Raw genomic sequence first — 16,225 nt, forward strand, 5'->3', positions numbered from 1 at the left:
CAAAGTCACCACCATGAAAAATAGCATCGTTAGGAGACTCTTTGCATCAACAAAACCAATTTATGCTGCTGAAATTGTTTTCATATAACTGCTTTGATGTGGAAGTGGTGTCATTGGTAGGATGTGCATGAAGGGAATAGATAAAGCCATACTTCATGCTCCCATCCTTAAACCACCAGCAACATACATACAAGACAGCTTCAAAAAGTTAATAGAAATCTGAATAAAAGATAAATTTACTCTAATGCAAAATTTTTTGAAATCTGTGCATATTTTTTCATTTTATGCATTTTCCATGGACATTTTAAGTTTGCCAGTATGCATGAATATCAGAAATTTTTGCACCAAAATAAACTTACTTCTTAATTCTACTTGTCCATGAGCTTTTTTTTTTTTAATTTATTTGACAGGTAGAGCTATAGACAGTGAGAGAGAGAGACAGAGAGAAAGGTCTTCCTTCTGTTGGTTCACTCCCCAAATGGCCGCTACAGCCGGCACGCTGCGCTAATCCGAAGCCAAGAGCCAGGTGCTTCCTCCTGGTCTCCTATGCGGGTGCAGGGGCCCAAGCACTTGGGCCATCCTCCACTGCCTTCCCAGGCCACAACAGAGAGCTGGACTGGAAGAGGAGCAGCCAAGACTAGAACCAGTGCCCACATGGGATGCCGGGGCCGCAGGTGGAAGATTGACCAAGTGAGCCACGGTGCCAGCTCCCTGTCCATGAGCTTTTTAAATACTATTTTATTTAATTTAAAAGGCAGAGAGAGAGAGAGCACCCATCTTCTGGTTCATTCCCTAGATGTCCCCAGTGCCTGGGGCCAGGCCAGGCTGAAATCAGGGTCCAATAACTTCACTCGTGTTTCCCATATAGGTATCAAGGGCTCAAGCACATGGGCCATCTTCTGCTTCTTTCTCTGATGCTTTAGTAGTCTGCTGTATCAGAAGTGGAGCACCCAAGACTCAAACTGGCTTTGCAACATGGGATACTAGCGTTAGTGTCACAGGTAGTGGTTTAACTCTCTGAACCCCAATGCCATCCCCTGCCCATGAACTTTTTGAAGTACCATTGTACACGCAATATATGACTGAATGGGTGCCTCCTCTCCAGCCCTGAAAGACATTCTGCATTCCCACGGAGTACAGAGGAAGCAGAAGATTTCAAAGATAGGTCCTGTGCCAGCCTCTTTTTCCTTCTTTGTATTTTTTTTTCAGAAAAATTTTAGTAGATGGGAGGAGTTCATTGTGGTTGCATATTTGATTGCTTCTTTTCTAGTTTTCACATAAGAAGAGTAGAAAGAGGTGGGGATAGGGATGAGAGCTAGAGAGGGCAGCTGATATGAAAAGAAACTCCTCAAGTTTCTTCAGGCAATGTGATTTTGAGTTCAGATGTATTTTAACCCTGTTGGAAACTATGTTAGCCTAAAGGCATTGCAATTACTAGAAAAGAGCACTAGTAAGTATTTCATTATCCTGCAGGAAACTGAGCCAACTGCCACCAATAACATCTGTATTTGACTATTGACTACAGAGGGAATACTTTTGCCTGTCCCAATGTTGCTCCTAAATTCTAATCAAACACAAAACAAGGCAGATGAGTGATGCTTGCCTAATGCCACCATGAAAGTGAAGTGCAAAGAAAGTACCCATTTAGAAAGGAAGTACCTTTCTAATGGATTGCAAGGGTTACTTAAAACTGTGCAAAGAATCCCAAGGAAATACAGAACAGCCCCTTATAATGTCCTGGACTATATCTTGTACCTTAACATTTAACCTTGGCATTTTTAGTTGTTTTAAACATTCCGTGTAAGAGGAAAGATCATTTTTCTTTTGTATTTCAAGGTACACAACATTCCATCTCCACTAGGATGGCTCGTGCTGTCCCTAGAGCCATATGCTCTTCTCTCAATCCTTACCCACTCCTTAAGCCCTGGCAACCACTAGTCTGTTTTGTTTCTAGAATTTTGTAATTTCATGAGTATCATAGAAATGGAATCCTGCAGTACTCAGCATATGCATTTCAGGAGATTTGCTTTTTTTTTCACTCAGCAAAATTCAGAGATCCATGCAGGCTGTGGTATTTATCAATAACTTTCCTCCTTTTCTTGCTGAGTCATACTCAATGGTATGGATACACCACCTTGCTTGAACATTTACTTGTTGAAGGACATGTGGGTTTTTCCTACCTTTTAGCTACTGCAAATGGAGCTGCTATGAACCTCCATATGCTAGTTTTTGTATGAACATAACTTCATTTCTCTGAAGTCCAGGCTCAGGAGTTCAGTTGCAGGATCATATGTTAATTATATATGAAGTTTTTAAGAAAATCGCCAGATTATCTTACAAAGAAGCTATGGCATATTGCCTTCCTACAATTAATATAGGAATAGTCCACTTTCTCTACATCCTTATCAGCATTTGGTGTTGTTACTCTTTTTGTTAAGCCAACCTGATAAAGTTGTAGTATGAAATCTCATTGTGACTTTAATTTGCATTTCACTAGTGGTTAATGATGTGTAACATCATGTGTGCTTGCTGGACATGATTATATTCTCTTGCCAAAATAGCCCTTTTTTTACTCATGTCTCAACTGGATTTCTCATCTTTATACTCTTGCCTCTGAGAACTCATTATATATTCTAGATATTAGTCTTTTATTAGATATGTGGTTTGCAGGAATTTTTTCTCAGTGTATAGTTTCTCTTTTCAACTACTTCATATGAATTATTACAGGGCAAAAGCTTTTAATTTTGACAATATCCAATTATTTTTCTAATTTTATGGATCATGCATATGTAGTTAAATCTAAGACTGTTTCATCCTAGATTTTGAAGATTGTCTCCTATTTTTTTCTAAAATTTTTATAGTGCTATGTTTTAAGTTAATGTTCCAATTCAAGTTAATTTTATATGAGGTGTGAAGTTTAAATCAAGTTCATTTTCCTGACTCTAGATGTCCAACACTATTTCTTGAAAAACTATCTTTCCATGAGGCCAGCATGTGGAGCAGCAGGCTAAGTTGCCTATTGTAACTCCAGTGTCAGTTCCAGTCCTGGCTGCCCTGCTTCTGATGTAATTCCTGACTCCTGGCTTCAACCTGTCGCCACCATCTGGGTAGTGATACAACAGACAGATGATCTCAGTCTCTTTCTTGGTTGTTCTGCCTTCCAAATAAATAAACAAACCTTTTCTTTAAAAAAAGGGGGGGGGGCGAGTTATTTTTATCTCCATTAAAATGCTTTCACACCTTAGATAAAAGTCAACTAAGCATATGCAAGTGGAGTGATTTCTGGGTTTTCTATTCTATTCTCTCTCTCCCTCTCTCATTATTTAAAAAAAATTATTCTGAAAGTCAGAGTTACAGAAAGAGAGGATAAAGAGAGAGACACAGGAAGAGAGAGATCTACTATATGCTGATTCTCTTCGAGATGGCTGCAGCATCCAGTACTAGACTAGACCAAAGCCTGGAGCCAGAAGCTTCATCTGGGTCTCTCATGTGGGTATTAGGAACCCAAACACTTGGGTCATTTTTCCCTGCTTTTGCCCGGTCTCTATCAGTCTCTGTCTTTTAATTTGTATATTTAGATCATTTACATTTAAATTTATGTGAGAGCTTATTTGTACCATTTTATTATTTATTTATTATTTGTTTTTGCTCTCTGCTTCACATTTCACATTTCTCTGTTTTCTCTTTCCTATATTCCTCAGGGTTACTTGTACTTAGTATTCTAAATATTTTTGTGTTCAATTTGGATTTATCTGTAGCAATACCGAGCATATTTGTGTAATTTTTCAGTGATTGCTCTAGGAATTACATTATATATTCATAACTTTCAGTCTTTTTATATCAACATTTTACCAGTACAAGAGAAGTGTAGAAACTCTTGCTTTACTTTGTTTCTTTCCTCCTCCTCAGTTTTTAATATGTCTTAAGTATTTTCCCCCACATATTATAGACAGATAGATAGATGGATCTATCTATCAATCTATCTATCCACCTATTTATCTATCTATATCTGTAGCTATATATTTATATATGGGACAGAGAGAAAAATGGATTGTCAGATAGAGAGTTCCAGTTTTCTGGTTCACTCCCCAATGCCCAAAATGATTGAGGCTGGGTTGTGCTAGAACTGGGAGCTGGGAAATGAATCCAGGTCACCTGTGTGGGTGGCTGAAATCCAACAACTTGAGCCATCACCCTGGCAACCCAGGGTCTGCATTGGCAGGAAGCTGGAGTCAGGAGCTAGAGATGGGAAATGAACCCTGGCACTACAAGATGGGAGGCAAGCCTCTGAACTGCTAGGTCAAATGCTCTCCCCTTTACAGTTTCAAATGATTAAAGAAAGCCGAGGTTTCTTGTTACTATAATATCACGTAGCCTATGCTGAAGGATAAAGATCATCAGTAATCAGTATTTCTTTAGCAGTAGGATAATAGGTGGTTTTGCTTTTCTTCTTTTTTGTCTTTTTTCCAACAATGTTTTAAAATCTATATTTGACTTCCCTAGAATGTATATTATTCTTGTAACAAAGAAACCCATGCAATGAATTAAAAATAAGCTGAGGGAAACAACATTCTATAATTTGAAGCTATATTGTATTTTTATTGATACAAATATAAATGGACAGAATTATTACCATTTTCTTTTATGTTTGAGTACTTATTCTGTAGTTCCCAAGAACTCTGAAACACATGGTGCTACACTGTGACTGAATCAAGGCTTACCATCTTGAGAGAGATCTACTCCAGCCCCTAAGAAATGCATTTCTATGAGGACAGGGGGCTCCCTTAGGGGAAGGGAGACTGACAACTTTCCTGGTATCTGCCTTCTACTTGCTAAAGAAACCGGGCAAAGGTGACCAACAAAGAAGGGCGTTAACTTAAGGGGACTGTGAGTACTAATATACTCACCTTCCCATTTGCACAACACACACACACACACACACACACACACATACACACACACACACACTAAGTCACTCAACATTATTAATAATGTGGCTAGATTCATATAGTAATACTTCAAACAACTGCACTTTACATTTATCAGACAGGAGAGCCTTTTATGTGAATTTCATAGAACAGACCTGAAGAAAGTGACTCCACTGTGGGGATTTGGTAGGAGATCCCTAGCTGGGTTTATTCCCAGTTCTTGTCTTCTCATGTAGATAGAAGTGAGCAGAAAAGCAGGATTTATTGAAAGGCAAAGAGACAACACACACTCAAATATGAGTGCGGGAAACCTCATAGGGAGAATCACCCCACCCCAGTTCGGCTGACCCTTTTGTCATGTAGGAGGAGTACTCTAATTGAATATATGAATGTGATGGAGTTTGGGTACGCTTCATTGCATGTAAAGATCTCTGGGAAGCTTTCATGGCATCTCCAAGTAGAAGTCAGCATACACATGTTTATTATTGTGACTTTTTGCAGATCAGGGGGAGCTCAAATGCATCATGGGAAAAAGTATTTCAAATTGCCCTGGAAGGGGTGGAGTTTTTAGCAGTGCAGGGCTACAGCATAGAGACTGCTGGAAGATTCTTATCTTCTTGTCCCTCACTATCTGCCTAGCCCACATTAATCTTGCTTCACCTCTGGCCCAAGTCCAGAACTCCAACACTCATGTGTTTATTTGTACATATTCACTGGCTGACTTGAATGAGGTCAGTAAAAGCCCACACCTTCAATCTGGCAGACTACCGACTGGGACCAACCTAGAGAGACCTTATAGGCTCTCAGTCCTATGATTTATTTTTTCTTTTGAATCTCCCTGACACACATAGAAGACAGCTTTTTTTTTTTTTTTTTTTACAGGCAGAGTGGACAGTGAGAGAGAGAGACAGAGACAGAGAAAAAGGTCTTTTGCCGTTGGTTCACCCTTCAATGGCCGCCGTGGCTGGTGCGCTGCATCCAGCGCACCACGCTGATCCGAAGGCAGGAGCCAGGTGCTTCTCCTGGTCTCCCATGGGGTGCAGGGCCCAAGCACTTAGGCCATCCTCCACTGCCTTCCTGGGCCACAGCAGAGAGCTGGCCTGGAAGAGGGGCAACCAGGACAGAATCTGGCGCCCCGACCGGGACTAGAACACAGGGTGCCGGCGCCGCAGGCAGAGGATTAGCCTATTGAGCCACCGCAGCGCCAGCCAAAGACAGCTTTTGATGATTGTGGTTCCATGGACTAAAACTAAGAGTCTCAAGATATTTTTAAAAGGTTAATATTTTGTTTGTGATTTTACCTACTATTTGTTGAGCATTATTTAGAGTTTTCTTCCATTTTACTGAGAAATATAAAACACAAAGGACAATGAACAGAAATACAAACCTTCTTATTGGCCCTTTTGAAAATGACAATAAAACCCTGGTTTTATAAATAAGAGCTTTACTTGTGTCCTATCATTTCTCAGAACTCACATTTACTGTGTGAGTTAACAAGTTATATTTTGAATAAGAAGTCACAAGGACCAAAAATAGTGATGCTAGTGTGTGACACTTGTCACAAATACAAAGTTTTGGGGAATGTTCTTTTTTTAATAAGCTAAAAAACAAATAAATAAACTCAGAAAAGCACAGACCTTTTATAAAAATTTTCTAGCTTAGCCTTTAAAACTTTTAATTCCTTTCTATTTTATAAAATGCCTATAAAGAAGCAAAAATTATTCTTAAATTTTCAAATGTCAGCCCTTGAGCACATTTCCATGTCCTTACATTGGAAACCAGGTCTCAGCATGGAAGATGCCTAGGGATGCTATAGACTAAAAGGGTTCTGAAAAAAGTTAATAAAGCTCTTTCTTTGTTCCTAAAAAAAAAAGACCCACGCCTGGCAGTTCCTATAGCCATAGGGAGTAGCTCCATGCCTGAATTGCTAGTTTAGATAGCCAGCCTCCTCTGCTTTCATCTTACCTTGCTAAATTTTATAAACATGTTTATGGCAATGAAGCAGACTGACAGCAAACTTGTCAATTTAAATAGCATTTGCATGGTCCTTCTTTTTTGATTCCTTCAGCTGAGAATAACTCAATCTGCTGAAGACATTTACCAGGATCTGAAAACTTGGTTTTGTAGAACAAACTCAGACTTTACAGACAAGCACATTTGTCCCAGGTATCTAATTAGCAAGAGTGCAGCTTCACGGCTTCTAAAACATCACTATGTGCCCTGATCTGAATACCAAAATTGGAACTATTTAAAAAATGTTCATATTTCAAAGCGTTTGCAAAAGGTGTTGATTTGCAGAAAAGTGCTCATCTTTCCTCCACTAGGAGGACCAACTAGCTGAGCAATTAGCAAATCTCTATTCCCTGGGATCTGCCCTGTGCCCCAGAGTAGAATAATCCATGAGGATGTGGGAGAAACATTTGCTAGACTTTGGTAGATTCCCAGCAACCTCATCTCTGCGGATCCTTTGAAATCCCTTCACACTCTCTTCCTACACAGCCAGCATTCATTCACCCAGAAAATGCTGTGATTGTCATAATAGAGGGTAGGAGGAGGAGAGAATGGGGGTGGAGGGAGAGCGAGAGAGCAAGAGCAGAGTGAGAGAGAGCAAGAGAGAGAAGACCTGCTTATAGCAGGTACAAATGGGAGCCTTGGTTACCTAACACCATGAAGAATTCAGATGCCCCACCCCAGCCTCGACCCAGGCTGCCCATTCTTTGTGCCATCTGGGAGATTGTACCACTCGGATGCAGAAAAATCGGGTCTCATACTTCACCTATACACAATTTTCAAGTTGTGGAGCCAAAGGCAATAAGAGGGAAAAGGTAAAAGGAGTGGAGGACCATGCACAACTGGGAAGGAAGCATGTTTTCTTCCTTCCTCAGCAGGAGGCTAGAGCTGCAACCAGGGAGAAGAAACAAATCATGCTTCACAGTTGTAGTCCTGCTGATCCCATCTAACCCGGAGTGCTTATTAATTGGTGTGTTTCTTTCTTTCTTTATGCCACAGGACAGCTTTCCTGCTCGCTTTGGAGGAGTTCATTTCGTCAACCAGCCCTGGTACATTCACGCATTGTACACACTCATCAAGCCATTCCTTAAAGACAAGACCAGGAAGCGGGTAATGAAAACATACACGTCATGTAAATTCCAGACGGACCATAATGGATGCCCTTGTCTCCCTCTCCTCCACTCCCTTCACTGCCTTATCTTTTACTGTGGATTTTGGCAACCAACCCCTGAGCATTTGTATCTCAGCTGGAGTTTACAAATGGCCTGGATTTAATCAGTAATTTGGTAGAACTGGGTTATTTTCAGAGTCCCAGTGACAATCTGAAAGAAATTTTGGAGGCATCCAAATACCAGATGCCCGTTGCTCTGTAAATGTTTATGGGTGCTATTGGGGCAAACACTTCCTGTTCATAGAATTTTTTTAAGATTTATTTTATTTATTTGAAAGAGTGGCAGAGAGACAGGGAGAGACAGATAAAGAAACAGATTTTCCATTTGGTGGTTCACTCCCCCAAATAGCTGCAACAGCTGAGGCTGGGTCAGGCTGAAGCCAAGAAGGAGCTTGGTCTCTCATGTGGGTGGCAGGGGCTCAAGTATATAGGTCATCTTCTGCTGTTTCCCAGGCACATTAGCTGGGAGCTGGATCAGAAGCAGAGCAGCTGGGACTCAAACTGATACTCTGATATGGGATTCTAGCATTGTAAGCAATAGTTTAACCTGTGCCAAAAACAGTGGCCCCAGAATATTTTAATAGCTAGCATTTTGTCCTGCAATTGTATCACTACTATAAGAATGTTTATAATATTTTTTCCAATGGCTCTTGGGTGATAACTGCCCTCTCCATCACCTGTCAGACTGGGAAAGCATTCCTTGCTGGAAAAAATAATGCTCTTATCAAGAGGCATTTAAAATCTTACTGACATTAGTTGACACTTGAGGAGCCTGCCTCTTTCATTGGAGCTGGGCTTTTGTGGCCTTCTAATTATCTGAGCAACTGAAAATTCCTTAACTGCTCAGAATCTCAGTCCTATTATTTATACAAAAGGAAACTAAAATCCACCTAATGAAGCTGTTAGGGTAACTTAATGAGACAGTGTAGGAGGGCATGTAGCACAGGGCATTGGGGCAAATGCTTGGGGACTTTCATTTCTGTTTGCCGTTTAGCTCAGTTCAAGGATTTGTTTTGTTTTGTTTTTACTTATTTGAAAGGCAAAATGACCAGGGAGAGACGTAGAGGAGAAGAGAATGAGAGAGAGAGAGAGAGAGAGAGAGAGAATGAGAATGAGAGAAAGAGAATGGAGAATGATTTTCCATACACTGGTCCACTCCCCAAATGGTACAACAATTGGGGCTGGGCCAGACTGAAGCCCAGAGCCTGAAACTCAATCTGTGTCTCACACATGAGTGGCAAGGAACAAAGTAGTTGAGCCATTATTGGCCGCCTCCCAGACATGTTAATAGGGAGTTAGATCAAAGGTAATACAGCTAGGACTTGAACCAACACTCCAACATGGGATATGAGCATATCAAGCAGTGGCTTAACCTGCTGCATCACACCTGCCTGAACTTTTTCCTTTATTGAGGTGTACTTGACAAATAAAAATAGATCAGGTGTACAACATGATGATTTGATATGCGTATACATTGTGAAATGATCACTACAATCCAGCTAATTAACACATTCATCACCTCACATAGTTTTGTTTCTGGAGTAGTGAAAACACTTAAGATGAACTCTCTTAAAATTTCAGTTATACAATGTAATACTATTAATTATTGCCACTGTGTTGTGCATTAGATTTGCAGAATTTATTTATCCTGCATAACTAAACTTCTGTATCTTCTAAACAGCATCTCCTTATTTCCTCCCTTACCCTTCACTCAAGCCCTGGCCACAATCATTCTAACTGCTCCCATGGTTTCAGTTGTTTTCAGATCTCACATGCCAGGGAGTTCATGCAGTATTTATCTTTCTGTGGCTGGCTTATTTCACTCAACATGATGTCCTTCAAGTTCATCCATGTTGCTGCAAATGGCAGGACCTCCTTTTCTAAGGCTGAATGATATTCCATTTCATATTTATTCATCCATGAAAGATACCTAGGCTGTTTCCATATCTTTGTGGTGGTGAATAGTTCTGCAATCTACTGATTTCAGCCACCTCCTAGGTCAAGAGCAGCATTCATCAAAGGAATCTGGGAGCATCATTCTTAGAAAACTTTGCATGTATGCCTTTACATCTAAAGGATCCAACCAGGGTAGGTTTAGGATTAGGGTTAGGGTAGACCTCTGAGTACTCAGGGGGGAGTAATGAAACAAGAGATCCTCTCCCCTCCCTGCCTCCAACACACACATCCCATGAAGGGTTCCTAACTCCTAGACTTTGGATGCTTTTAGGTCCCTGGGTGACATTCCAGTATGGGGTGTAAAGGGTGATGTCCTTGTCCCCAAGCAAGTATGGAACTAGGGGATATACCTCACCACCCTCAGCAGGCAGAGATGTTCTTAGACACTTTGCAGCCTGTCCCGGGGCTCAGTAGACATTTTGCTTACCATGTAGTTTCAGGCTATCCAGTGCCTTCATCTTCTATCCAGGGTGGAGACCATAGGAATTCCTCCCACAACTGACATCACTACTGTGCCAAAGAAGTGAGTTTCTGAGCTCTGGGCTCAAGGAAGAATCAGATGCATGGGAGGAAGTTCTGGCCTCTTGCCTCTGTGCTCTTCCACCCTACAGGGCTCCAAGTAGCTTTAGTAGTATTTCATCTCCTTTAAGACGTGTGGGCTAGATGTGTATAAGTGTTTATTCTAAATCAAGGGACAACATTTAGCTCTAGGATGCTTCGAATACTACAGCACTTTCTGAAGAGTTTTGTAAAAGTCAGAGTAAGTGAATTTTGTCAAGAGATTAATTCTTATTAAGACTTAGTCATACACAGCACCAATGTCAGAAAATGCACATTGTTTTCCAAAGAACTACAGTATTCTAAAGAATTTAAAATCTGACTTCTTTCCCACTGCATCTATAAATGATACCATTACATCATGAGTTAAAATCAGTACACAATATAGAGCAAGATAGTAAGTGTTAGTTCCTGAGTTCCATATTTAAATATTTTTAAAAATCACACTTAAATTTCATGATGGCTAACTGGTGTGTGTGTGGGTGGGTGGGTGGGCTGGTGGGAAAGAAAGAGAGAAAGAGAGAGAGATGCATGCTTGTATGTGTAAGATGGTCATATAGTTGGGTGCAACTTGAAAACATGTGAGAACCAGAGTCATACAGACATATTTTAAATCAACTTTTCTAGTCAATTCCTGAATTGTAGTCAGTGGTACTTACCTATTCATGGTTTATCCATGTTGGGGTCTGTCTGAAAATCATTGTAATTTAGGTTTTTTTTTCTCCCCTATCTGGCTAGTTTCTAAAACTATCCATTGTATGCTCAGAAAATGCAAACTTATTTGTAAGTATTGGCCCCCAATCTAGACACAATGGGGAACTGATGCAAAAACATCGCACAATATATTCTCTGGCTATAGCTTTCAATTCTATATAACAAGAACTGATTGTTCTGCCTCATGTCCACACCACTCTGTGAGCTGAGGAATCTATAACAGGAGTAAGAAAATAGCACCTCTTTTCCTAGGTGTGTCTCCCTGGGGAAGCAAGCCATGACTGAACACATTAGGGAAAGAATAGAAGTCAACAGATAAGAGTTCATTGGAAGGTGGGCAGGGAGGAACAGAAATGGTGGCATCATGAGGGCAGGGTACAGCTGCCATTTGGTACAGACTGAACGTGGTGGGGAGGACTCTGGTGGGAGGACACAGAAGGTGAGCATGCTAGGAGGGCAGAACAAGACAGGCTGGGGTCTACGTGAAGCACCATCTGGGTTTTGGATGATCTGCGCCACTGCTCCTTTCATCAGCAGGGATGATTAGGCGATGTCTCTATGTGTAAATTTGGGCCATGGCCAAATAATACCCAATCTATTCATAAACTTCATTTTTAATGACTATTAATTCAATCCCTTTTCTGAGCAATAAATTAAATCTTATGAAGACTAAGCTACAGGCACCAAACGAATGCCTCTTTAAACATCACGATCACCAGTTGTGCATCCAATTTGTCATTGCTAAATTGTGCATTATATTAAAATACATGGTCATATGTTTCCAATTTTTTACTGGTAACAATTTTTTTCTTTCCAGATTTTCCTTCATGGAAACAATTTAAACAGCCTCCACCAACTAATACACCCTGAGTTTTTGCCCTCTGAATTTGGAGGAACCCTCCCTCCTTATGACATGGGAACTTGGGCCCGGACGTTACTTGGTCCTGACTACAGCGATGAGAATGACTATACTCACACTTCCTATAATGCAATGCACGTGAAGCATACGTCCTCCAATCTGGAGAGAGAATGCTCACCCAAGCCGATGAAAAGGTAAGGCATAGGTTATTAGAGTCTGCCAGCCAAAAGTCAATGGGATTTTTTATTTGGATCTATTGTGGGTTATGTAATTGAATAAAACAAATTGCAACACATTCTCAGCTGATTTCACTAGAATTGAAAGCAAATAGGGGTTGGCTGGCCCAGAAATATAGCTGTCCCTGTGGCATTAGAGGAACAGTTTAAGCCTAGGGCCTCGCTCATGTCCTGATTAGCCCTGGTCTCTCAGGAGTGTGTTAATATACAAGAGATGGTAGACTTTTCAGATTCACTAGATGGAAAACAGCCTGCTAGAAACCATCCCTGCCATTCATTCGTTCAGAGCCATTTATTGAGAATCCACTTGGCTGTAGCACTGATTAGAAAATAGAACAAACCAATATGAATAATACACCAAAAGAACAGAGAGATGTGCCTCAGGCAAATCTTCCAAGTAAGACTTTTGGCAATGTATTTATGAAGTGGGTGACATTCAAGCTGGGCTCTGAGGGTGAAAGATCTACAAGTCAGGCTTTCAAAGGGGAAACATGGGCAGACATTTGGCCTAGCAGTTAAGATGCCATGTGGGATGCACACATCCTGTATTAGAGAACCTGACTCTGAGTTCTGGCTCTCTGCTCCTGATTCTGGCTTCCTGCTAATGCACACCCTGGTAGGCAACAGGTTGTGGATTAAGTACTTGGGTCCCTTCCATCCACCATGGGAGACCTGGATGGAGATTGAGTTCTGTCCTCTAGGAAGCCCCCTGGTTGGAACTGGAAGGGATTGGAAATTCACTTACTCCCCTTTTGGTGGTCAACCTTCACTGGGAAGTGTTGACATACTGGTTGAGAGGTTGACTTGTGTCTCTATGGTGAAAGGACTGACCTTACTGGTATAAATGATATTGGAGGATCCCAGCCCTGATCCACTCCCAGTTCAGACAACAGAATAATGGTAACTCCTAGTTCTGAGCCCCTTACCTATATTACTTCTCTGAATCCCCTCATAACCATGAGAAAGTTTCTTTTGTTATTCCCAGCTCCAAATGAAGAAACTAAGGTTCAGAGATGTTAAATTACCATTAACACCACACAGAAGATGGTATTCAGACTGGGCAGGCTGGATGTGGCCCCTGTGTTCATGTCTACTACAAGGAGCATCAGTGGCCTGCTTTTCCTCAGATTTTCTACCCTAAGCTCTCTCTTCTGAATGCCTCCATGTTCAGGGACAGTGACACCTCAGGTGACATGCCTCTATTTCTAGAGACATTCAATAAGACCATGATACCTTCATATAGATCTGAACTTCTAAAATCAAGTGACTTGAAGCAGAAATTTGCTTTGCTTGCCCCAGGTGGTCTGTCACAGTATAATATCTCATTTGAGTGACCAGACATGTCCCAACTCCAAGTTCCAGCTCTGAGTTGATGCTGAGGGTCAGACAAAATGATGGTCTCCATTATCAGCCAGAGAATTCTGGAGGCAAAAGATCTTGTCTAATCCTTGTTAGATACTTCCCTCCCCAAGGATCCAGCCCAATATCAACATAAAATAGACACAGAGCAGACACCTGTCCATGCTCGCTGAATACATGAATGAATTAATGTTGAATAAAAGCTATTAATTCCAAAACTCATCCTTGGTACCTTTGTCCAGCTGCTTCAATGAACTGACCAGCTTCTACAGGGAAACAGGGAAAATTCCAGTCTATCTTGTTCCTACTATCTTTAACAAGACTCATAAATCCTGCTTTTAGGATCTTTCATCCTAGTAGGCAAGAGAAGACATATCCACAGAAACTACAGAATGATATGGAAGGGGACTATTAATATAAAGGAGAGAAGAGGGTCTGCCCTAGTGTTCTGAGGAAGCATCACTGATTTCAGCCACAAGGAATCTCACAGAAGGAAGATGTAGCACACAAAGGATTTGGAGGGGAAATATGTTCCTTTAGCTAGCAATGGTGCATGCATCTCTGTTCCCCCACCAAAAGCCACCAAACTGTCCTGTCCACACTTCTGCCCTTTGTGATGGCATCTTGGAATGCTTGTCTGGGGGTTTCAAGCAGCAGCACGATTACACTGGGATTGGGATGTGTCTGCCACCAGCCATCTTACTGATAGACGAACATGGCAGCCACAGTTCATAGCTTCTTCTTGATCTCTCAGAACCCACAGGGACATGGGAAAATTAAAAATCAAAATGGAAGAGACCTAAAAGTTCATGTCTCTAGTGTCCCAATTGTGACTGGTTCTCCTGCGCAGAAGTCTCACTTTGCACCATCCAGAGCTGTGTAGGCAGTGTATGGGGGGAGCCTGTTCTCTGCTGCATGGCAATCATTGTTAGAAAGTGAATTGCTGCTCTGAGCTGTTCAACAGTGGTCTGTCCTCTGGATTGTCACCATCGTTTCCAAAGGGGGACATTATCATCATCTCTTGTCCTAATCCTGCCATGGCTCCCAGCATGATTCAGGTCCATTTGGAGTTAACTGGGGGTTTTGTGACTGCCCTCAGGATCTAATCACTTCAAAAAATAAAGGTTTATTTATTTATTTGAAACTCAGAGATACACAAAGAGAGAAGGAGAGGCACAGAGAGGTCTTTATCCGCTGGTTCACTCCCCAATTGGCGGCAACAGCAGGAGCTGTGGCAATTCGAAGCCAGGAACCAGAAGCTTCTTCCAGGCCTCTCATGTGGGTGCAGGGGCTCAAGGACTTGGGCCATCTTCCACTGCTTTCCCAAGCCATGACAGAGAGCTGGATTGGAAGTAGAGTAGCCGGGACTTAAACCAGCGCCCATATGGGATGCTGGCACTGCAGGTAACAGCTTTACCCACTACACCACAGCGCCGGCCCCTAATCACTGTGCTGTGTGGACTCAGCACAACAACCACTGAATGGCAAGTGGGTGTCTTAGCAATGCTTTCTGGTATACATGCAGAGTAAATGCCAAGATATGTGAAACTCAGTGAATGAGTGCTTCTAGCAAGATAGTTGTGACTCAATCCTTAAATAGAGATTGTTACATAAATTATCAGTCTAGATAAAAAATTATTTAAAATAATTTCAGTATTGTTCTGCTCTTTAATACATTGGTCTCATGGGTTTTTGCAATGTGTGCTCCAAATATAAATGATCTAGAGGGTTTTTAAAAATTTTTTTTTCTTTTTTCTATTTTATGTTAGAAGTCCATTTCCTTGTGTCCAGGTCATCAGCTGTCCTTACTGTTCCTAAAAGCCCTGCTACTTCTTCCTATTAAATTCATTACTTTATTATGTTTTAGTCTTGGAGAGTAGGTGACCAAATTGATTTAAATTGTACAGCAAAGAACACTGAATAAGCGTCAGATGAGTTATTGTTATTTTATTTCAAATAAGAGAAAAACCTGCAATGAACTTCTGTGAACAATAAGGAAATTGTGTTATTTAACATAATGAGTCATCTCAAATTAAAATGACTGCAAGAATGTTTTTCCATTGGCTCAGTGGGGATCATAAGAACCCAATCCCTCTACTCCAATTGCCCAACACAATTGGCGAATTCCCAAGTGGATGTCTATCCCTGGCTCAGATGAGGACTCCATGACTGAACAAAAAGAGCTTTTGCACTAGCAAGGAGGAAGGAATGGCTTGAGGTGGGAACCATCATTTATATAACAGGCTCATTCAGGAGGGCAGGCCTGAAACCAGCCTCGCAAAGAAAGTGCGCAGACTTTTAATCAATGTGTAGATTTTGTGATATTTGTCTGAATTAGGCAATGTTTACTTATTTCTAGTTCTAACCTTTATTGTTGGTAAAGCATTAAAATGGCCACAGACATCATTGTAAAGCTGGGCACAAACACACAAAA

General features: G+C 41.2%; 2 protein-coding genes across 3 annotated transcripts in view; one reads left to right on the forward strand and one right to left on the reverse strand.

The window, feature by feature from the left end:
* The window catches only part of CLVS1 (clavesin 1), a 190,828-nt gene that overhangs the window by 148,348 nt on the left and 26,255 nt on the right, over positions 1 to 16,225 (forward strand). For both annotated transcript variants that reach the window (XM_051843797.2, XM_051843796.2), the window contains 2 exons: positions 7,938 to 8,048; positions 12,155 to 12,390. In XM_051843797.2, coding sequence (XP_051699757.1) covers positions 7,938 to 8,048; positions 12,155 to 12,390 — 347 coding nt within the window. The remainder of the gene's footprint in view (positions 1 to 7,937; positions 8,049 to 12,154; positions 12,391 to 16,225) is intronic.
* The window catches only part of ASPH (aspartate beta-hydroxylase), a 303,829-nt gene that overhangs the window by 23,817 nt on the left and 263,787 nt on the right, over positions 1 to 16,225 (reverse strand). The window lies entirely within an intron of this gene.

The sequence above is a fragment of the Oryctolagus cuniculus genome, chromosome 6 (genome assembly GCF_964237555.1).
Source record: "Oryctolagus cuniculus chromosome 6, mOryCun1.1, whole genome shotgun sequence".
In the NCBI taxonomy this organism is placed as follows: Eukaryota; Metazoa; Chordata; class Mammalia; order Lagomorpha; family Leporidae; genus Oryctolagus; species Oryctolagus cuniculus.